General features: G+C 35.3%; 1 protein-coding gene across 2 annotated transcripts in view; it reads right to left on the bottom strand.

Moving 5' to 3' along the window:
- Positions 1-11,190: 11,190 nt before the first annotated feature.
- LOC138701553 (TAF5-like RNA polymerase II p300/CBP-associated factor-associated factor 65 kDa subunit 5L) overlaps positions 11,191-24,103 on the bottom strand; it is a 36,192-nt gene continuing 23,279 nt past the window's right edge. For both annotated transcript variants that reach the window (XM_069828563.1, XM_069828565.1), the window contains exons 9-12: positions 22,952-23,099; positions 21,808-21,976; positions 14,213-14,396; positions 11,191-11,361 (exon numbers count right to left, since the gene is read on the bottom strand). In XM_069828563.1, coding sequence (XP_069684664.1) covers positions 11,253-11,361; positions 14,213-14,396; positions 21,808-21,976; positions 22,952-23,099 — 610 coding nt within the window. In that variant the 3' untranslated portion in view covers positions 11,191-11,252. The remainder of the gene's footprint in view (positions 11,362-14,212; positions 14,397-21,807; positions 21,977-22,951; positions 23,100-24,103) is intronic.

Genomic DNA, 24,103 nt, shown 5'->3' on the forward strand with positions numbered 1-24,103 from the left:
CGTCGTATGTTTCTTAAGAAGGAGCTTAGTAGGCCTATACAACATTTATGGATATGTAGGGTGAGGGCTGAGGTGAGGGTGTCCAGCACCCGTAATTTCAAGGGACAACACATAGACCACTCAAAAGCAGTTCGTGTACTTCGTCACCTCAGAACTACAATAAACCATCTTATATTATTAATAAATAGCTGCTTCCGAAAAGTACCTATGTATACTTCTGAGGTGCTGGTACATCAGACTTTGACTTCACAGAACAACAAAATGTAGTATATAGTATATAACATAGTGTATACTGATTTATAGTACCTAACCTGACCTAAAATGATGTTCTCCTGTTTTACAAATTGACATAGCAAATATTTAAAGTCTATGTTCCACCAACTGCTCAAACACACCTACGCATCCAATGGCTATTGCCAGCTTAATACCACAGTCTAGTATATACAGACACGAAGCTCAATAAATAGGAAATATGCATCCGTAGATAGTTGCTAACCATTAGGATCGCTACTATTGCCTCATCACAGACAATGCGAAATAGTACCTACACAGTCTATTGTTCCTAGTACCCTCATCAACTCAGGCTTCGTGACTGTATATACTAGACTGTGTTAACACTGTCTGCTCATTCAATGGTCAAACATATATCATAAGATAGATAGCAGCTCCTAACGGACTGTGAAGAATCTTATGGATATAGATCTTCTGCTTTGTTTATATTATGTGATTATAATATTTCTTTATTTCGCGAGTCACAACTCTAATAGCTTCGTTAATTCATTATATTCTTTGCTCTTAAAACTAAAGGAAATACAACTAGACATGCATAAACAAAATTTAAAATATGAAATCAAATGAGTTGCTCAGTTTTAAAACGACCTATGTGACAGAATTAAAAACAGTTTTCAAACTAAAATTGCAAATTAACCACTAGGAAGACACTTTATGAAACTTGTAAGGTTAATTATCAGTAATTATTTTTGTTCTTAAAAAACTACATATGTTCATATGCTACCAGCATACCCGGCCCCGGAACAATTTTTCCCTTGAAATTATTCAGCTTTTTGTGATTTATAAAAAAAATAATGAACTTTTCAGATAGGGACATTTGTAACTAGGCAATTCAATAAAAACATGAACTAGTGCCCTGGCTAGGCAATTAAATAAAATATGAATTAGTGCCCCAGGAACTTATGGTTCCACTATGGTGATCATTGTCAAGCGAATGTCAGCTGAGCTATTTCCTGTACAGCAAACATTGTCTTTCCTATCGAAAGTATTGTACCATCAGAAAATTACAATAGGTACCAGTAGCACTAAGTTTGGAAGCAATAAATTTTGCTGAATTATTTTGCATTGGAGACATAAATTTCCGATTTTTATATTTTCATTTCGTACTATGTTCTGGTCACGAGACATAATCATATACTTTATCTTTTCGGAATTTACTTTCAAACCTATCTCTTTACTTGCTTCAAGTAAAATTCCCATGTTTTCCTATTGTTTGTCAATTTTCTCTTAACATATTCACGTCATCTGCATAGACAAGCAGCTGATGTACCCGTTCAATTCCAAACCCTCCCTGTTTTCCTGGACTTTCCTGATGGCATATTCTAGAGCAAAGTTAAAAAGTAAAGGTGATAGTGTATCTCCTAGCTTTAGCCCACAGTGAATTGGAAAAGCATCAGATGGAAACTGGCCTATATGGACTCTGCTGTACATTTCACTGAGACACATTTTAATTAATTGAACTAGTTTCTTGGGAATACCAAATTCAATAAGGATATTATATAAAACTTCTCTCTTAACCGAGTCATATGCCTTTTTGAAATTTATGAATAACTGATGTACTGCACCCTTATACTCCCATTTTTTCTTCAATATCTGTCGAATACAAAAAATCTGATCAATAGTCGATCTATTATGCCTAAAACCACATTGATGATCCCCAATAATTTCATCTACTCAAAAGAATATTGGACAGCATTTTGTACGACATCAACAAAAGTGATATTCCTCGAAAGTTACTACAATTAGTCTTTTTAAAGATATGTACAATTATTATGGACTCCTTCCATTGTTCTGGTACAATTTCCTTTTACTAAATAGTAAGTACAAGGTTATAAATTTCGTTAGATAATGCGCTTCCACCTCTTGTATTAATTCTGCAGGAATTTGATCGATACCTGGAGACTTGTACTTTTTTCAGATTTTCTATTGCAATTTCGACTTTAGAAAGTGTGGATTCCGGTGCTTAACAGTTTGTATTTGAATTTCGTCACAATCATTTCTATTTGGCCTATGTACATTTAGTAGTTGCTTAAAATAGTTTTTCCATCTGTTCAGGATTGAATGAGTGTCTGCAAGCAAGTCTCCATTCTCATCCTTGATCATGTTTACTCTTGCCTGATATCCATTCTTGAATTCCTTTATAGCCTTATATAAATCTCGAATATTTTTATTCTTACTATTTGTTTCTACCTCATTCAGTTTTTCCTTCAAGTAACCTCTCTTTTTATTCCTAAGTGTACGACTTGCTTCTCGTCTTTCATTGGAATAATTATCTCTATTCGCCTCAACTGGATACTGTAAGAATTTAAATTTTGCCAGTTTCCTTTTTTTCTATTACCATGGAACAATCTTCATCAAACCACGGTTCTTTTTCTAAATTGCATAATAACCTATGCTCTGCTCAGCTACAATACTAATATTATCTTTGATATTTTCCCACACTCTATTAACATCTAATTCCTCCTCAACTTTGTCGGAACTTCCTAAAGCAGCAAATCTATTGGAAATTTCCACCTGATAATGTTGCTTAGTTTCCTCATCTTTTAATTACGGAATATTGAATCTCCTAATGAAAACACATGAAGATTAAAGGAGATATACTGGGTGTTCATTTCAAAGTGTGTCATGACGTCACTGTTGATGAGTCAGTGATTTGAAGCGAGTTTCAGCTTTTGTGTCGGAGAAGTTGCCTATTATTCAAGGCGTTCAATCTGAACTTGAGAACGTGTACGGTATAACTTGAACGTCTTAGCAACAGATGGTGGTCTGTATGCTACCATAACCTCTTTCGAACTGTGTTTTGTGCAGCCAAGTCGTACGCAGGGTATTTGTTATCATCGATTACGTACGGCATTCCACAACACAAATCAAATGCTCCATGTCCATGTTGACCGTCGAAATTAATGTCAACAAATACGTAAGTAATCGTCTTAACCCTCTCCCCATATCCCGACAGTAAGGAAAAAACTCACCTCAGTACATGTTTCGAAACAGTTCACATTCCTGCCACTACCGGCGTTACCGTAAGTACTCTTCTGAATGAACGCCGTACTTGCTAGGCAACTTCTCTGGCACATAAGTAATACACCTCTGCGGAAGTGTAGGAAGATGAATTCTCTAGGCTTATCAACTAGCCACATGACGGCATACAGCGAGCCATGACACACTTTGAACTGAACACTTGGTACTACAGTTGTATGGTCAGTCTACATCATGATAAGCAAGAACACAGTTCGAATATCTGGAACCACTTCGTCGATGTAAATTGTTATCACTGAAGATGGAGAAGCATTCTCAAAAACATGTATGATTAAGAAGCTCAACAGAATTATAAAGTGCTCATACAACTGTAGTATATCTCCTTTAATTTTAATGTATTTTATCGATTTTATGAACACTGTGACATTGACCAAATATGTGTATTTTATCATTGACTCTCCTAATATTAACTTGTTGCTCTAGTCACTTGGCTACTGATAGTCTTTCTCTTAATTCTCCAATTACCAAATAATGGTCAGAATTACAGCCTGCCCCCCTGAAGGTTCTAGTATCTACTATACTAGTAAGTCTTCGTTTATCTATCAAGATGTGATCTATTTGTTTGTGTGTCAATCCATCTGGAGAAGTCCAAGTATATTTATGTATATCCTTATGGGGAAATGTTGTACTTTTGACAATTAAATATTTTGATATGGCAAAGCTGACTAACCTAACGCCATTATCATAACTAGTTAGGTGTAGGCTCTCTTTTCCAATAATCAGTTTAAAAATATCCTCCTGTCCTACTTTAGCATCATGTAACATCTAGATAACTGATCAAAAGTGTGTTCCAATTTATTCCTCATAGAAGATATCCTTTATATGGTCGTCTTTCTCTTCTGTAGGGGCGTGAACATTTATAACTACAATAATGCACCACTACCCTTAAATACTAAGTACGATAACCTGTCACTGATAAATTCTACCTTTTTTACTGCTGATTTTATTCTTTTATGAACAAAGAATCCTGTTCCTAATTGGTGATTATTGTTTCCTTTCCCATAATACAACTAATCTCCTATTTGTGATATGCCATTCCCATCTAACCTCCTGTACTCCCACAAAGTCTATTCTATATCTAGCTAGTTCTTTTGTTACTAATGTTACTCCCAGAGGCGGCTCCTCAGGGCAGGCAGGGCAGGCTAAGCCTACCTCAACACATTTAGAAAAACCTAAAAGTGGATATTTATTAACTACCCCAACACATTTGGAAAACCTTATATAATTATATACTCTTGTCTAGGTGCTTAGAAATTCTTCAATTAACTATGAATGGGATTTTTTGAGGGTTAGTTGGACGTTGCTTACTACTGGCAGTTCGATTTATGCGACAAGAACACACTGGACAGATCACGATGCGTCAGAAGGTAGGCAGAAGCGAAGTTAGCCGACCTTCCACGTAACTTCAAAGCTGGCCCTGGAGTAAGCATTAAAAGAGATCGCTATTCTAAATGCTTTCTTAGCGCATGCGTTCTATGCTTAAGCCAGCGCGCTAGAATTCTGCCTGCCCTAACGAGAACCCACGAGCATTATCGAACACCTATGATTTGCGAAATTTCTGTTTGAAAGTTTCACGAGTTGGAACGTAGATTGTTACGAGTAGTATAACAGTTTGTAAACAGTGTGTTTTAAAAGATGTTTTTTTTTAACAGTGTATTTTAGAAAATGTGATTTTTGCAAGTACGTACTGTATATTAATGTTACGTATATTTGGTGATTTATAGTTAATGTAAGTGATAACAATAATATTATATTATGACTGATATAATAAGTAAACTGTTCCGTTGTCCATTTTCGCGTCGTAATGACATTGAAAAGAGAAGTATTTTGGACAATGGACCACCCACTCCTGCATTAAGCTCTATTGTTCATAAAGTCAGTGCTAAAGGTGCAAGAAAATTTAATCCTTCATGGTATGAAACACTATGAAATAGAAATATAAAAATTGGAGGTTTATATTTCGAACAGGTGGAAAAATTCAAATATCTTGGAGCAACAGTAACAAATATAAATGACACTCGGGAGGAAATTAAACACAGAATAAATATGGGAAATGCCTGTTATTATTCGATTGAGAAGCTTTTGTCATCTAGTCTGCTGTCAAAAAATCTGAAAGTTAGAATTTATAAAACAATTATATTACCGGTTGTTCTATATGGTAGTGAAACTTGGACTCTCACTCTGAGAGAGGAACATAGGTTAAGGGTGTTTGAGAATAAGGTGCTTAGGAAAATAGGCTATTTGGGGCTAAGAAGGATGAAGTTACAGGAGAATGGAGAAAGTTACACAACACAGAACTGCATGCATTGTATTCTTCACCTGACATAATTAGGAACATTAAATCCAGACGTTTGAGATGGGCAGGGCATGTAGCACGTATGGGCGAATCCAGTAATGCATATAGTGTGTTAGTTGGGAGGCCGGAGGAAAAAAGACATTTGGGGAGGTCGAGACGTAGATGGGAGAATAATATTAAAATGGATTTGAGGGAGGTGGGATATGATGTTAGAGACTGGATTAACCTTGCACAGTGTAGGGACCGATGGCGGGCTTATGTGAGGGCGGCAATGAACCTGCGGATTCTTTAAAAGCCATTTGTAAGTAAGTATGGTATGAAACACATAAATGGCTAACAGGAAGTGAAGTTAAAGCTAAGCTGTAGGTGGTCACGTTTGTTATTGTAATCTAAAGAAGGTACTTGGAATCAGATCATATTTGTAACTCGGTAAGTCTAAAGAGACTTGAAAAGAATTTGAATCCAATTTCGGAAATGTTGTCTGAACAACAAGGGTTGCAAGACAACAGTATAACAATAAACTAGAAAAAACCGACAAATTATGAGACGGCTCACTGATGTAACAGTATTGTTATGTAAGCAAGAGTTAAGTTTTCGGGGGGCATGATGAAAGCGAGCTGTCATTGAATCGCGGGAATTACATAAAAATGTTCTGTAAATTTTGCCTACCCTGAACATTTGACTACGAGCCGCCACTGGTTACTCCTCGTATTCTATATAGACTTGTAGCATTCCAAGTACCAAATTCATAACCTTATTTCTTTGCTGTGGTTGTGCCAGAGAATCAGTCCCATTCCGAGACTTATTTTGTTTCGTAACAAGCTGTTTTTTACCAGTGATGGGTTGTTACCTCTTCGCTCAACCCCCAAGCTGGAGGACTACCCCTTATCAGCTGTCCACAACTGCTTATTCAATATATTCGCTCCATATCTGGAGGCTGTCTCCTCTATCTGCCACCTGAGGACGTGCCATGTCGTCGTAATAAGGACCCATAATACATGGAAAGCATTACATACATTAGAATTAAATTAATTCAGATATTTTAGTCTGCTAATTTTTGTGTTTAGAAATGGTTTAATGCTGTGCAGGAGCATACTGTCCATGGATATAGTGGAAGTACTGCTTTCCCTTTTATTTTTAGAGGAATAATCTTTTTATTTGTCAACAGATAAGGTAATTACTATTAATTTTTTTATTTTATTGCGTGTTTATACTATGTTTTGACTTGGAATGAATTTGAATGTGCGAGTGATGTGAGATGTTGAATATCAATATACTCACTTGTCACAATAAGTTGCTGAAAAAAAAAAAAAAAGGAGGAGGCAGATACAGAAGTATTACACTTTCACTTAAGATTGGTATGCTCACACTAAAGAACAAGAGGCTGATAGAGTATTACAAAAATGGTAACGGACATTCTTCCCAAAGAGACGCCCACTTGAATGATCCACGTTACTACACAAAACTAAAACTAACATTACAGTATATTCCTAAATTTAATTAAAATATTAACAAGATATACATGACAATATTAAAAACTTATACAATAAAAATAATTAAAATTAAAAAAATATACTTATACTTCATTAATGTTCTTCGATGAATACTGTAATGGGTATTTAGGACATAGTTTTTAAAAAAGTACCGGTACCAGTATCTAACTTTTAAACAAACCACTTAAAAACAACACATTACATTATAAACGATAAGGTAAGACTGTTATCAGAATACTACTTTTACTTACTCAAACATCTAGATTCTTATAAGAGTTTCTAAGCTTTCATGGTGACTGTGATTGGAATTAGACTTTTGGGTATTTCACTGTGTCCTGGAACTTGACATGTCTAACATTTTGGAACTATATACAGGTTCCATCATCAGGGTAAGACCAGACAGACTGCTTACTTTGTTGAGCTTGTTACACCAGGCTAATCCAGAAGATTGAGCTTTCCTTTTTTTTATACCGTTACATTTTTTATATTTTGTTATAACTGCAAGAATTTTGGTATTCGAGTCATGACATCTAGGAAGGAAGGTTAGTGAACATAATAATTTTGCCTTTTCAAAGGTAGCCGTTCAAATTTTCTAATATTACTATGAGTTTCCTCCCCATAGAGGCTGGTTAATGATTTTTAGGCTTTCACGGTGACTGTGATTGGAATTAGACTTTTGGTAATCCGTGTCCTGGAACTTGACATTTCCATGTTTCAGAACTACATACAGGTTTTCTGTTTACTGTCTGTCTTATCTTCTTCTTGTTCAAGTGATTTATTATCTGATACAGTTTTCTTAAAACCACTGCTTTTTTTTTTTTTTTTTTCGAGTGGGGATTATGGCATTACCTTTTCACTTCTGCCATTGCTTTTCTTAAAGATTTTGCAGACTCAGAGGTACAATGTTCACTGCCATTATTGTTTGGAGCATTATTTTGTGTATTCTTAAGTAATTTATGCTTGGCAACTCTTCTTTTGGTCTCTGCGTTTCTTTTCAACATTTTATTCTTCTACTTTGGACAGTTTTTTAACTTCAATTCCCTTATACTTTTCTTTGCTTGTAACTGGTGTTTTTGTTTAAATTCTTTATATTTTCCTTCTTGTTTTAGTTTATCTCCACTTCTTTTGCCTTCCTGCCATGTCAAATCTATTCACTGTACCTCAATGCAATCACTAGGAGACAAATATTTAGTGAATGTACTCTTATGCAATACTATAGAAATATAACTGGAGTACAAAGACATACTGCTCTATAATAAACAAAAAGGAAATATTTTCTAAAATTAAATTGTGACTTACGTTACAAAACTTAAGAAGGCTATTATACTGTATTATGATACTAATTATACACATATGACTTTCAAATTTTCTACCAATGTTTAGCATGTATTAATGTAAGAAATAACTTAAAATCACATATATTCTGACAGTTCTGGTAATATTTAAAAAACCTAGGATTTTTGTGACTCACGTTACAGTGAACAGTAGTGAAATTAAATTAATATTTATAAACCCAAAAGCAACATACATAATAAACTATTATCACAGATACAAAGCAAATATATTACTAAACTATTTCACTGATTTTTGTTCTCCTATGACAAATGAAAATTGCATAATACTAAAATGAAATTATATAAATCTATAGCTTTGTTTATACAAAGACATACACTTCAATAAACATCTCCCGTCACTGAAAACAAATGAAGTGAGAGTGTTACCAACATAAAATTCAACATATATACAATACCAATAGAAAGTTTCACTTCATTCACTGGACTTAAATTTTCTTGTTGATAAGGGGTTGTTATTATGGAATTACCCGGATCTGCCTACAGGGAGCTGCTTGCCTGCACATATCCAGCGGAGCCACATGGGTTTTTAAGCAGACTGGTAGTGTAGCTCCTTCGCCTTGGTGAGTCGTGGAATTGACTGCGACTTGTTCTTCTGGTTAAGGATGCAGCAGATTCAGGCACATAAATTGCGAATAGATGCCATCGATCTGAGGAGGCCACAGGACAACATCACAGGAAGGCGGAGGATCAGGTCTCCAGTCAGGATTGGATGCTGTGGCTGAATCTATACAATGACACCATGCAGTGAATCATGTGCTTGAAGAATTATCCTTAATGGACTTCAATAGTCATTCCAACATAAGGAGGTTGCACAATAAGCCTAAGGCTGTGGTGCTTGCCTGTAGGCCCTTCTCTGAGAAAAAAACATATTACCTAAGTTTTGTACATGGAGATCTATATTTTTACATGGAGTATTGGAATCCAGAATCATATACAAAAGAATGGTTGAAAAACCTGTAGTACTGCATATATATGCTCCAGGATTCATCAATGTGCCTCTACTGTGAGGGCTTCATATGATGTTTATATCAAGCTTCTTAGGACTGCTCTTCAAGCACGTGGTTCACTGTTGCTTGGTGCCATCTTATTGATTCAGCTATGGCATCCAGTTCTGAAGAAGTATGCGTGAACAGCAATGCCCTTCTGTTTTCCTGTTAATATGTCATCTCCTCAGATTGATGGCATTTATTCGTAATTCACGTACTTGCGTTTTGTTACATCCTTTGACCAGAAGACCATGCCAATGTAGACTCCACGACTCACCAAGGTGCCATCTGTGAAGGAGCTACACTCTCTGGTGTGCCACAGTCCACTCTAGAGGCCAGTACAGCTCCCCCAAATATATAACATCTGTAGGCGAATCCCAGAACCATGTCTACCACGATCTCCTGTCGATCTGTAACTATTCAGATAATACATGAAATGATGCTAATGAAAATGAAATGGGTCCCCGGTCCAATGCTGGAAGTTACTCAACAATTCTCCTTCAATTGGTTGAGAGAAACCTTGGAAAAAACTCCAACCAGATAACTGGTCTCAACCAGGATTTGAACCCAGGCCCACTCACAGTCAGGCAAGCGAACTGTTACTCCACAGTGGTGGACAGGGGTGTGTATTGTCAAGAAAAAAATTATCATGACAGTAGTGGTGTAAGATTTCCATTCTGTGTCGAGGTCTAACTTACATCTAAAAATATTGCAGAAATAGAACCAAATAAAGTGAAAGGAACATAAATATCTACAATAACCATAATGGTGTAACAAAACATGACCGAAGCTGGGAAATGTCCAATTTAATTTTTTTATAAATTCTCTCTCAAAGTAAGGGTTTGTTGCAAAATGAAGATGTTCAGTAATATTGTCTACAAATAAAAATAAAATAAATCCGTGGTGCTAGAGCTCATGAAGGGTCAAGACTGAACAGCCAGCTGCTGGCCTCACATACATATGCCGAAGCAAAGATGGACGATCATCCAACTAGAATGGAGGTATTGTGTGGTTAGCACGATGTTATAGTTTCCAAACAGGATTTTCGCTACCTATCATAGCTCCCCGTGTGCATCATGCTGGGTGGGCACCGGTCCCATAAACTGGCCGAAATTTCATGAGAAAATTTCTTTGCACATGAGAACTCAAACCAGCGCACATTCCGTAACGCGAGTCCTAGGCAGGCCACAATACAACTGAATAATAAACACTAAATTTCGCTGTCAAATTTCAGATTTGATAACTGGACATGTACTGTGGTAGACACCCAAAAAATTTGTCTAAATAAGGAAATTTTATACTTTCAGCAAAACGTAGTCTCAATACTGATAAGCAGAATGGAATATTGAATGCAACTGAAAATTTACTGTAACATTTAAGAATGGAATTTCATTTTTAAAAATAGTAACATAACTCTTTAAAGCAAGAAGCAATATTTGTTATTTCTTTAGTTTTAATGACATTTTAATTATGGACATTTTCCAATGTTGGTGAATTAGTTGAATGATACAGACTGGAAGGAAAGAAACTATGAAGACAAGGGTCATGGTCTGGTAATTTCCTGACAGCTGTCTGGAAATATCAAGGAAAATTATTATGAACCTCACTCAGGATAGCCTGCCTCAGTAATCAAATAAAGAATTGTCTTGAATCTGAAGGCAATATGCTATTGTGTGCCTACCTGGTTTTGGTTTCGAAAATTGAAGTACAACTGACAATAAACTGAGAAATAGTTTAAATGTATTTTATTACATATCAATCAATATACAAAACCATGGGCTCAATATCACTATCACACAACTCCGACACAAACTAATGTGTTAGTGAGGGAATACTGCACAGACAGAAGACTGCTGCAACCTGTAGCATATGACGCAACCAGATCGGAAGAGTAACTTGTACTGCAACAACAATGTCATGTAATAAATACAATGCATACGAAAATTTATAACACAAAAATTACTATTAATCCCATACCATTGAACTGTGTATCAGCTTGTATAAATTCTCCACTTAACAATATTGTTACTTTATGTAGTACAACATACTTTCTCACTTTTTATTTTTTCGTTAATTTGTGAAATAAACGAGATTCAGTGACTATTGTGTCTCACGTGAGTTATATTAATTTTATTAAACTTTGGTGTTTACTTATACTTGTGAAGACACAACGATAGGCGATATAAAATTGCATCAGCCTGTCATTTTGAAAATGTGTATTTGTAATTTAACAACGTAATATTTTCTTCTAAGGCAGTGATCTTCAATTTTTTCCAGAAAAAGAGCTATTTGCTGTCAGGAAATACATGGTAGGTCACAACTCAAATTTAGTCGTGTGTGTTTCAAATATATATATATATATATATGTATATTTTTTTTTCAATATCACCAGGTTGCCATTTGGCATTTCTGGTCACTTCTGAGGTTGGGGTGCCTGGAAGGCAGAGTTATGCTGTCCCAATGATATTATATGATGATTATGAAGTGCCAAGAGAGGTCTTAAACCTAAGTCTAATCTAATTTCCAGACCATGGACGAACACAGATACATTCCCTTTTAAGGAAAAATTCCTGTGTTCTAACCAAGAATCGAACCCGGGACATCATGAACTGTAGTCAGAAGCTCTGACTACTAGCCCATGAGGCTGGTCTGTTTCAAATATATTAATTTAAGTGTAATAAAAGACACTGAGATATTTTTCAACTTACATTAAATAAAAATAGGAATTATGTGCATATACAAAAAAGTATTTTTGTTTTAATATTCATTGAGACACTTGACATTAAGAAGAGGTATATATTACTCGTTGCACGAATGATTGTCGGCAGCCAATAGGCGAACTAAAGCACAAACATTGTGTAGGAGAAGGATCGTATCACAAGATGCAGCACCAAAGCCTCTCTGGAAATTGGCAATCATTTGTGCAACAAATAATACTAAACTTGGCATGTTCTTAGAATGGTCTTGTATCAAAAAATGCACATGGCAAGGATCTCGCAATTGGTTGCACATCGAAGTACACCAGTGTGCAATTAGAAAACTAGTCCCTTCTTATAAATGGTTTCTCGTTTTTAAAAATTTGCAATATTGTGGATAGATTTACGTTACTATGGCAAATGATTATTTCGTGATTGCATCTCATCCATCTGATTCGGAAAAGGAATTGGAGTGTTGTTTGATAGCGACTAAGTTACTCATGTAAGTTCTATGATTTTGATTTAGCCTATTACCTTAACCTGCCATCATCTTACCTAAAATGTAATATACGGTACTGTTAGGCCATTAATAAAATAGACTAATATGCTGACAATAATTTAATAGTGAAGCTTTTTTTATACTAATGGCTGGTACTCGACTGTTCGTCATTCACCCATAAGAAGCCAGTTGTGTTGACCAATTTACAGATAGAGTCGTTGCCCAGAGTACGCTATAGGAGACCTCAATGTTTAATTAATAATTCAGGACGTAGCTGCAATAAGGACCCAAACTCCAAAATGCTGTTCTGATATATATAGAGTTAAAATTTTTAAAGCAGTGCACTAACCAATGAGTATGAAACTGCTGGATAAGTAGTAGAAATTCTAAAAGCACTGTAATCCAATGTTATATTTTTACATAAAAAACAGCAATATTATTAATAATATTCATTAACATCTTTAGAACTTGAGATATTTTCCACATAACATAGCAAATAGCGAACATTTCGAAAAGTTAGAAATGTTTTCAAAACAAAATAATGAACAGAAGTTTATCAAACAAGGTAACACATCATGAACTTGTTGAATAGTAAAAAATGTTTTTTCAAACAAGGTAGGACATTATTTTTGTTCATTCCACATCCATATTTTCCACATGATTTCCCTCCTCATCTCTGACATCACTTTCACTCTCCTCTTCATCTTCCATAGTCTCAGAAGGTTGGAAAAGAGACTCATGAAATGAGTGGCTTTCCTCTTTTACATATGGAAATAAGTCTCTGACATCCTTAACTTTACTTTTCTTTAGTGGAACTCAAGACGCAGATTGGAGATCAAGTATTGGAGGACAGTTTTTCATGTTCTATAGATTAAGGGCCTATAACATATATTAAAATAAACAGGTTTACTAGCATTCTTGTTCAAAATTTCTCAACAAAACTTTGCGGGTATAACAAAGAAACTACGGAGAATCGATTTATGCATTCTCCCAAAAAAGGGCCTATGGGACTATGGGCCCTTATTGCAGCTACGTCCTTGATTTATAACTTCCTATTTATATTTACATACATTTGTATTTATAATGTTTTACTTCTACCATAATTTTATTAGGCCTATAGTATATTTAAATGCAAGCCCATTCTCAACACTGACTTGCTTGTACTGTGCTGGGTGTTACCACACCCAGAAATGTTATGTGCGTTTATTGATACGAGGTACCATTCTAAGAGCATGCTAAGTATAGACTTTTTCCACTGGAAATTCACAATGTTTCGACAAAACTTCTTTGGTAATAACCACATTACCAGGTATACGACAGTGACTTTAGTATTGAATGCATCGTAACATTAAAGCTTTCGTAAAGGATAATATTATGATGATGATGATGATGATGATAATGAAGAAGAAGAAAAAGAAGAAGAAGAAGTTAGTAGCTACCGTGCACGCACGCACACACACACACACGTTTAGATAAGGCCAGAAATGAGATTTGCACGAACAATTTTACATCTCACATCTTCAAAAGAAAGTCTCTGGATATAAACATTTGCATTACCTTGACAAGTTACTGGGATGAGAGCGCACATTCCACACACGCACTACCCCATCCAGTCCACATGATGCCAGACACTCACTGTCACGACTCCAGGAGAGCCCAAGAATAGTGTGTGTGTGTCCTTTTAGTTCCACCAGCATTGTGCCTGCTGCCAAGTCCCACACTCTCACACGTCTATCTTCACCTGCACAACAAGGCACAATTACTCCATACTGTTGTCAACTGAAATGTATCTTTATACTGTTATGGCACATTCTTTTGAAGTATTAGAAGTAAACTTCATTAAGACCTTCTTCATGTCTCAGATTATGCTTATGTTGCACAATGTTATTTATTATATCTGTAGAACACAAGCAAATGAAACAATGGTTTGAATAAATGTTGAATTTCTGCTCACACATTACAGAACTAATAGATTAACTACACTGAAGAAACTACTTCACCAAAATTTTAACAACTAAAAACTTTGTACAGTAGTGCCAAAAAAACAGGACCGACAGAATAATCAAAGGCTCTGAAATGAGCCACTGCACATGCCACACCCACATTTACAAGATAGTGAGTAATCTATTGAAATTGTAGTTTCGACTGCTGACGTAGCCCATTTCGAAAGTCATTAGCAGGGAACGGATTTATATGGACTAAAAATATATGAAATATGTAAATATATATGTAGTTATTTTTACCAAAATATGGAATTAAATATGGATTTTTACCAAAATATGGAATTAAATATGGACTTAAAATTATAAAAAAATGACTATGTACGTTAAATATTGGTACATTTTAATCAAACTAAACAAAAAATATAATGGACGTACCTTATCTTCCAATGTAGTTTCAACAAAACACAATTTTTATTGTCTGTTACCATAACAATAGGTTACAAACATTTCTTTCAAGTGCTGAAAAGTGAATCTTCTTCTATTGTCTCTGAGGATAGATTTATACTGACTAAAAGAGCGTTCGACGTCACAAGAAGTAACTGGTACATAATTCAATTTCACAATGTCTGCTGGGGATAAGTCCAAGTTAATCTTCACTGTTGATTCACCACTCATCACAGCAACAACCTTTTGTAGTTCTTCATATCCAGGGTTTTTTGAAAGTACAGTGTCCACCTTAGCTCTTACTGCATCTGCAACTTTACCTCTACCACGATTCAGTTGTTCCACAGTACTATTTATAATTTCAAAACTTTCAGATAGTGAAAGGTGCCTATTTTGGAGACTTTTGAGCGTTTTTATGATGCATGAAAACGTATGCTGAATGTGAGCTAAGTCATTCTTCACACTTATGTCACAGGTAACTGTTTTCGCAGTATCAATTGAGACTGCATCTTCAGAGTCCAATGCAAGGAGAACATTGTTAATAGAGTCTATATGTTCGGCATAATATTCAACTGCTTCTAGCCATGTACCCCATCTAGTTAAAATTGGCTTTGGTGGCAATGGAATTTCAGGGTACATTTCTTTCAACACGTTAACTCTACTGGGAGCTTTGAGAAATACTTTTTTCACTGATGAAATCAACAAATCTACTTTAGGGAAATTGTCTCTGACCACTTCTGCCACACGATGAAATGCATGCGCCACACAAGTAAAATGAGTCAATTTAGGATATACAACAGATAATGCTTGTCCAGCTTTGACCATATAAGGGGCAGCATCGCTAATAAAGAATAACACATTATCGTACATAATACCCTTTGGCCACAGGATACCCATAGCTTCGTTGAACAGTTTAACTATAGTTTTGTTATTGCACTTTTCTAGAACATCACAATGTAAAAGAATTCGTTCAGAATATTGTTCACTTAACAAACCGATAACTACATTACCAACAAGTCTACCTTCTTTGTCGGGAGTCTCATCAATGGAAACCCAAATTGAACTATCTTTAATTTCATCTCTTATCTTCTGTATTGTCTCATCGTAGATGGATGGAGCATACGTCTTCCTAAGTGTTGACTCATCCGGGATTGTATGTTGAGTATATTTTTCAAGGAATTCCCTGAAGACCTTATTCTTTAGTTTGTAGAGAGGAATATCAGCAGAGATGAGAGAACGGCACAGGTCGATGTTAAACTCAGATCTTACATTCGATGTTGTTGGTTGTGTTAAAAACAATTGTCTCTGCTTGGAATTTAGTTGTTTGTTGGCCTGATGTTTACTAGTTGTAATGTGTTGTTGCACCAGGAACTTTTGTGTAGATGATACTGCACACTGACACAAATTACAAAATAATATTTTATTGTCAGTTGATAAACCATCTTCTTTAAATTCTGAAATGTAACTTGTTAGTTTTGATTTTAAATTGACTGAATGACGTACTTTTGGCATATTTACCGTCTTTATAGTATGATTTACAAAACTGAACCTATGTGTACTCTGACTGGCATTTAACTGTTGAGCTGCACAACTGAAGTCTGTTAAAAATTTTAAATTAAATTAATACAGTTTTGTAACTTACTTTCCCATTGTTGATAGGACTGCTAATTTTCAAATAACTCTGATGTTAAAGGGATTACTGAACATGTGTTTAAATCTCTATTGTTGAAATGTATTTTTAAAAGTTAATGGAATTTTGTTTTGTTTTATTGTTAAACCTAATATAATATGGACTGTTTTATATGAAATATGGAAAATATATGGAAATTAACGAAAATATGTACTAAACTCTAAAATATGGAAAAATATGGAAAATAAAAGTAGGATTTTTCAACCCTACACATTGTGAAACATAAAGATAATGCAAAATATAAATTATATTAGCTTTATAAGTAAATATGTATTTACATATAAATCCTTTCCCTGGTCATTAGAAAATAAGCTGGTAAAATTCATGTTCTGGGAATAATAAGTAGTAAAATATCGCTGCAATCGAAAAGTATTGGGAATAAATTTGAATAAGGAACAAAAAAAAAAGTTTCCTTCCTAGGCAGGAAAGTCTTAGTTACCAGTCTATCGACGCTCTGGAATGAACAAGGCTCTGAAATCAGCTACAAGGGTTGGTCCAGTTTTTTTGCCACTACTGTACAGCAACAATAGAAATGTACAGGAGACATTGTAAAACTGGCACTATCTTCGTCTTTAAGTGAAAAAAAAAGAAAGTGAGAAGGATATCATAATCATTAGAGCCATTACAAACAGCCAAATCTGCATGAAAGTCTTTGCTCCTACATATTTATAAAAATCGTATAATTTCTTCATTATACCATTTATGAATGTCATTATTTTTTTCTTTTTCCTTCATTTATCTTCATCAGTCCAAGGGACTTTCCTTTTAAATGCATTCTATCTATTTCTGCACTTACTTGTTGTAACCCATGTCCCTGAGTCATACATTACAGAACAGAGGTGAAATAAAGAATGGATAGTATCAGGTGGTTATAATTAAACTAACGGTGTTCAGCATGGTACAGCACAGATTGTAATGATCTTAGAAGTGTGAAACTTCGTACATATGCTAATTAAGCAATGCGCTCGGGAATTATGCAAAAAAATTAGTTCTAAGTCTTGCCATCAGGTGAAAATATGGCACTGTAAGTAGTCAGAATGTGGTACGGGTGCAGGAAAAGGACAGGAAAGATCAAGCACATGGTAACAGTGGTTCTGGTACATTTATTAGTAACTGTGGTTACAGATGCTTCAACATGACCTCCCACCTCAGCAACATGTTACATCTGTAACACGGCATAGTCGACAGCTGCTCGCAGCATAATTATTTGATGAAATCAGAGCGACATGTCATATGCTAGCCTTTAGATTAGGCAGAGACCCGATATGTCCCTGATAGACACGATCTATATTCCCACAACCAGAAATCACATGCATTTAGATCAGGATATCTTGAAGACCACGCATCTGAAAATTGTCTAGAGATGATGCAGTCATTACTGGAAGTTTCTTGCAGCAAATCTTTCATGTGGTGTTGCACCATCTTGCATGAAAATAATGGTGTGGTCACAGCTGCGTTTTTGCAAAGCTGGAATCACGTGTTGCACAAGCAAGTCCCTATAACGTGCAGATATCACTGTACACCTAACAGGCCTGCAAGGTGTTCATATGTTTGATCTTTCCTGCCTTTTTCCTGCGCCCGTACCACATTCTTACAGCTTACATATTTTCATCTGGTGGCAAGACTTGGAACTAATTTTTTGTATAATTCGCGAGGGCATTGCTTAATTAGCATATGTACAAAGTTTCACACTCCTAAGATCATTACAATCCGTGCTGTGCCAAGCTGAACACTGTCAGTTTAATTATAACCACCTGGTATTTGCTTCCTCATATTTTATAGAGAATGTATTGTAAGGCTGCAAAAATTCGATTTCGAGATTTTCACGGAAATACACTAAACTTGTATAGGGTCAATTTTATGGAAAATCTAATGGTTCTAATTTTGAAGAAATGGCAAAGAAAATGAAAACACATAGCAATAAGAATACCACCTCATCTTTTTCGAGAAAATAAACGATTTCTGTTTCTGGCACTTGGCCAGAAAAATAGAAAAGAGCAAAGTTACAGTGCTTGTATTTAGACCTGATACTGATTCAGCATGAGTGAGAAGAGGGGGAGTTAGTGGATGGGAGAGTAGCATGTGATTGTTCCCCTCACTCAAGTTACTGTGCAGAGTGACGTCCTGTATCATACAGAGATCTAACCGCACTGAATACTGTTCCACAATTAACCCAATACTCCTTAAAGTGCACATATTTTGACAATGAACTCGTTGAGACTACTGCACATCAAGCTGAGCAGGATCAGGTCTAAATACTTAACACTAAAAGATGGCATAAGTCAAAATGACTCCTTTAGTTTTTCAACTTGACAGAAAAGACTTAACTTATAAGTAAAACTGTTTATATTTTGTCTCTTTGTTTGTTAGATCATACTGCATATATGAAATTAGTTTCAAGCATAATCCATTAACACATTTTGTAAAATTTTAGGATATACCTATAAAGACAGCAGTGAGTCATTTTGACTCATGTAGATTTAAATGTAGAAGCTTTAGAATATTCACAATATTGATGTTAATCGACATGAATAAGTATGTGTAGAGTTTACTACAAGCAGATGTGCGAAGGACAATAGATGGAAAACACTGCAAGTTCTGGAAACAGAGACTATTACAAACAAGATCAAAACAAAATTGAAGAAATAGCAATAGAATTTCAAAATCTCAATCCCGATGATTCTGGTAGTGAAGGTGATCTTGAAATTTGTGTGTTGTAATCAAGTGATGAATAAGTCCAGATCAAAGCGAAATTAGTGATGCAGCTCCAGTGGTGCTTCCCTGATGTGAAATTTCATTGGATGGATCTGAATGGAAAATTATATAAAATTATTTGCCATCATCAGGTAGATGTTCATATCAGAACAGACTACCTGGGCCTACCGCTATGCATTTCAAAACATTAAAGAACAGTCAGTGTATTGTGCATTTCGTTTGATTGTAAGTCACGAATTTGTGTCTGCAATCAACAGGTGTATAGAGAATGAAGAGCAGAATGAAAAGTCAGATTGCACAGTATCTTACACTGCTTTACATGAAAAGGATGGTTGGTCTTGGCAAAATGACTCTAAAAATCGGGTGGTCTAAGGCAGTGGTGACTCACCATCAAAAAAGAGCAATGTTGTCATTGCAAGCATTGGAGTGATCTGTTCTCGCATACTGATCATGTGCAGCGAAGAATGCTCTTGCACAAAAAGCATGAGTTGGTCACCACTCGCCTAAGGTATGGGGTGTACCTGTATTTGGACTTCCAATGTCAAGAGACAGAATGTTAGAAATAATGAAGTATGGCAGGTTTGAGTTACGACTACAGTCAGAAATTGAGAATTGATAAGTTTGATCTGATGTCTTCCATATGGGACATTTATAAAGAATTCTATAGGCCTACAATGTTATAATCTTGGATAAAGTGTTAATTGTGATAAAAAAAATTCCACCCTACGAAATGTAGATGCAAGTTTTTTCAATATATGGCTGCAAAACCAGAACAATTTGTGATTAAGTTTTGACTATTGGCTGATGTCAGAATAAAATGATATAATTTTTGGGAATAATAATGTATAATATAATTCATAATACTTCTAAAAATCAGCTGTTTTCAAGCACCAAATTTCAACATTGTATTCAGTGGCGTAGCCAGCGGGTGGACCAGGTGGGCCCAGGCCCACCCAAAAAATATGCGAATTTTTGCGCTTTTTACGTAAAATACTCAACATCAAAACTAAACCATGGATTCAAAGCAATAGTTACAGTCGATAGCATTAAGCTAAGAAGTCAAAAATGCGTTCATTTCTTCAAGAGCCAGTTTAACTGTTGGATTGGGTCTAAAAAATTGTCTGGCAGCGATAAAAAGAAGGAAGCCATGGAGACTACTGAATTGTTACATCAGCTAGAAATATTTGACACCTTATTTTATTTGGTATGTTTAGACGATATTCTTGCTCTTGCAAATTCATTATCGGAAGCACCTCAGTCTCCAAAAATGGATATTAGTAAATGTTCGTCCTTCATTAAGGCAATGACATAAAACTTTTCAAAGCTCTGAAACAAAGAAAAATTCGACAATCATGTCAACCACAAGGCTTTGTAATCTAGCAATTCTATCCATTGAAAGGGAGAAAAGTTGGGATTTGTTGAAGGACCCATCACCAGCGATCGACAGATTCGTTGCTACGAAATCTCGACAGCTCCAGTTCATCTTATGAAGCGTTTGTATAGGTATGCCTTGCATGATTGTTTATCATAATTTTTCATGTTATTAAGTAAGACTTTCGAGAACGAGTTTCAAGAGAGCTGATGGCAGGGGTGTTGTTAGGAGATGGGTCAGGTATTTTTTAAACTCTGTATATCTGGCCCACCCAAAATAATTAGTCTGGCTAAGCCACTGATCGTATTAACTGATAAACATTAATTTGGGATTATTATTATTATTATTATTATTATTATTATTATTATTATTATTATTATTATTATTACCATCATCATCATCATAAATATCATCGTCGAAATCAGTAACTTATAATTGTGACATAAAAGGCAAACAGATTTTTAGGTTAAGAATACTTAAACATTCAATTTATCAAATTAAACACTTGAGTCATTTGTACTCATTGCCGTCATTTTAGGTAGGAGACTTATGCTGTCCTACTAGTGTTAAGCACTGTACATAAAAAATTAAGTACTATAATGATTACGATTTCTTCAGTTATCATTATTGTAAAATAAAATGTTGCTATCTTAATAAGCTGAGTTCTAGTAGGAAATATCAATAGAAGCAATGCTGTAATCAATTTTAGGTGCGAAGTTCAAGTCAGTCAGAGTCAGTTCACCTTAACACATTTCTTGTGTGACACCCACAACAGATAGCATTGTTTACAAAAACCTATGTGCTGCACAGTCCACACTGTCATGACAATAGCTAAAATTTGATCCATGGCCCATTGGCCATAACTACACAGAAAGTGAAAAAATGAGAGAAATTAGCTTTGACTGGAAACACAGTAAAGAAAAGGCAATATAGGAATACCCATATGCCCAACCACCACTTATAACAACCTTGTTATAAAAATATTTACCTGCAGAAGCAATGTATTTTCCATCTGGGCTGAAAGCCAATGTCTGTACTGCTCCTTTGTGGCCTGGGAAGACTCTGACTAGCTTTGCGTCTGCAACTGCCCAGAGTCGCACTGTCTTATCAGTGGAGCCTGTTGCCAGGTAGGAACTATTTGGATGGAATTGAACTGCCTGATAAAACATAACAATCACAAAATGTAAACACAACTAATACCACTTATAAGTTCTCAAGTTGGGCAAGTAACACAAACCTCAAGTCATCGTCTAATATCAGTGGTTAATGTGCTCATCATTAGCTCTTAGATTCAGAGGTTCGAACTTGGACTTCCAAGAATTCTTAGCATGGCTTCCTTCCAAAGAGAAATAATACTGGTTCTCCTGTGCAACATGTACAAAAAAAATTGGGATAGGCTGTATTGGAGAGACAGCTGCAAGTTTTATGCGTGAATATGTTGCTGATAGAATTGCTGTTAAAAGGAACTTAACAAAAAATTATTTTTTTTAAATGTTGTAGAGAACAGGTAGCTGATAACAGTACCGAAAACCCCAACTCAAAATATCAAATGGTTCACAACGTATAGAGCGAAGGAATTTTGTCCACCACTGTTGCTGACATTACACTGCTGCACCCGTGGCTTGCGTTGTATAAGTTCGCAGCTACTTAACACTTTGCTATGAAAAGAAGAAGTGATTTGGACATAAATTATAGTGAATATAACGGGATTAACCATATTCTCGAGTTATGCGTTATATGTTCTGTAGTTTAGAAATTACAGGAGTGATAAAACTGACCTGAAAATGTGTCAGTCGACTTTCAGGAATGACATCTTAGTATAGACCAAACTTACAGATGTATTCACGTCAAAAATCTGTCCCTGAATAAGAGAACTCCAGATTAAATTTATTGGATATGTATGTTTATCATTTGAGTTCCCTATGTCATGGATAGATGTCTAAAGACTTGACAGCCAATTGGTTAAACAAAAATCAGATCCTAATATCGATGTCAAGGTTCAGCAGACTTCCACAAAGTCACTAAAATTTGCAGAGAAAGAAGTGTGGGGTTACAAAAGTTCAACATACTGATGGAAAGACTTGACTTCCTACGAAATATACCGGTAATTTAAATATAAATCCAACACAAACCTCAACATCCTGATTATGACCAGCAAATATTCTCAATGGAAAGGTGCGATCCAAAGACCAAAGGCGAGCAGTTCTATCATGTGAACCAGTGGCAACATACACTCCAAGTGTGCTCATATCCACGCACCATATTGGATAGTTGTGTCCCCTGAAATAAAAATGTACCCACAGTGAATAGAGAAATAATTATGAGATTTCGTTAAAATTAAAATAAATAATAAATAGTTACCCTTCAGTACAAAGCAGTTTTGTCTAACAGCAATGCAGTGAATATGTAAGAACAAAATCATCATGTCATTACATTTTTCTTAAGAGACACTAGGATTGAGTTCTTATAAAAAAATGGTAAAAAAAATCAATGTTCGGTTTCTTGTACGAAAATATTCCTTGGGCACTTAAGAGGTTGGTAGTGAGAGGTATTTTGCGTCTACATCTTCTTTGAAGCCCAGGAGCGATTTTATATAGCCCTGCTCCATATCAGTAATGTATCTCTTTCCACAAATTTCCCTTTTTCTCGAAACTAGACTTCTAGACTTCAAAAAGCTCCATGTACATGAAGTATTCACTTCTTCTTCGTCTTTGGCTCTACAACCCTGAGTGAGTTTTGCCGCTTGGACGACAGCTTTCCATCTTGATCTATCAGCCACTAATTCTTTCCATGCTCTTACTCTCATTGTTGTAACTCTGTCTAACCATCTCAATTTTGGTCACCCCATTCTCCTCCTATTATGTATTCTTCCTTGAAGCATTCTTAGTATTCACCAAATTCAATGAAATATTCGTTTGTGTCTATGCATATATTATCTGGGATCTAACATTGAGAAATTTAAATATCTTGAAAATCAGGAGATAAAAAAAATTATTATGTAAATAAAAAATATGAACAACTAAATGTCTCATTTTCAAAAATGTATTGTGCTTAAACTAGCCTAGATATCATGAATTTCTCAACATTAAAATATTGTCCCTGAATCAGGTTCCATATGAAAGAAATAAGAACTTGATGTATTTAAATGTAATGCACATGGAACATTTTGACTGTATCACTAATTTGCATAATTAAAATAAAATTAACTTCGAAGCTAGTAGTCTGATTAAAATGAAAATTTGCACACACATTATTTTTAATGCTTCTAAAGTTAAAGAATTAAA

This window comes from Periplaneta americana, chromosome 6 (genome assembly GCF_040183065.1).
Source record: "Periplaneta americana isolate PAMFEO1 chromosome 6, P.americana_PAMFEO1_priV1, whole genome shotgun sequence".
NCBI lineage: Eukaryota > Metazoa > Arthropoda > Insecta > Blattodea > Blattidae > Periplaneta > Periplaneta americana.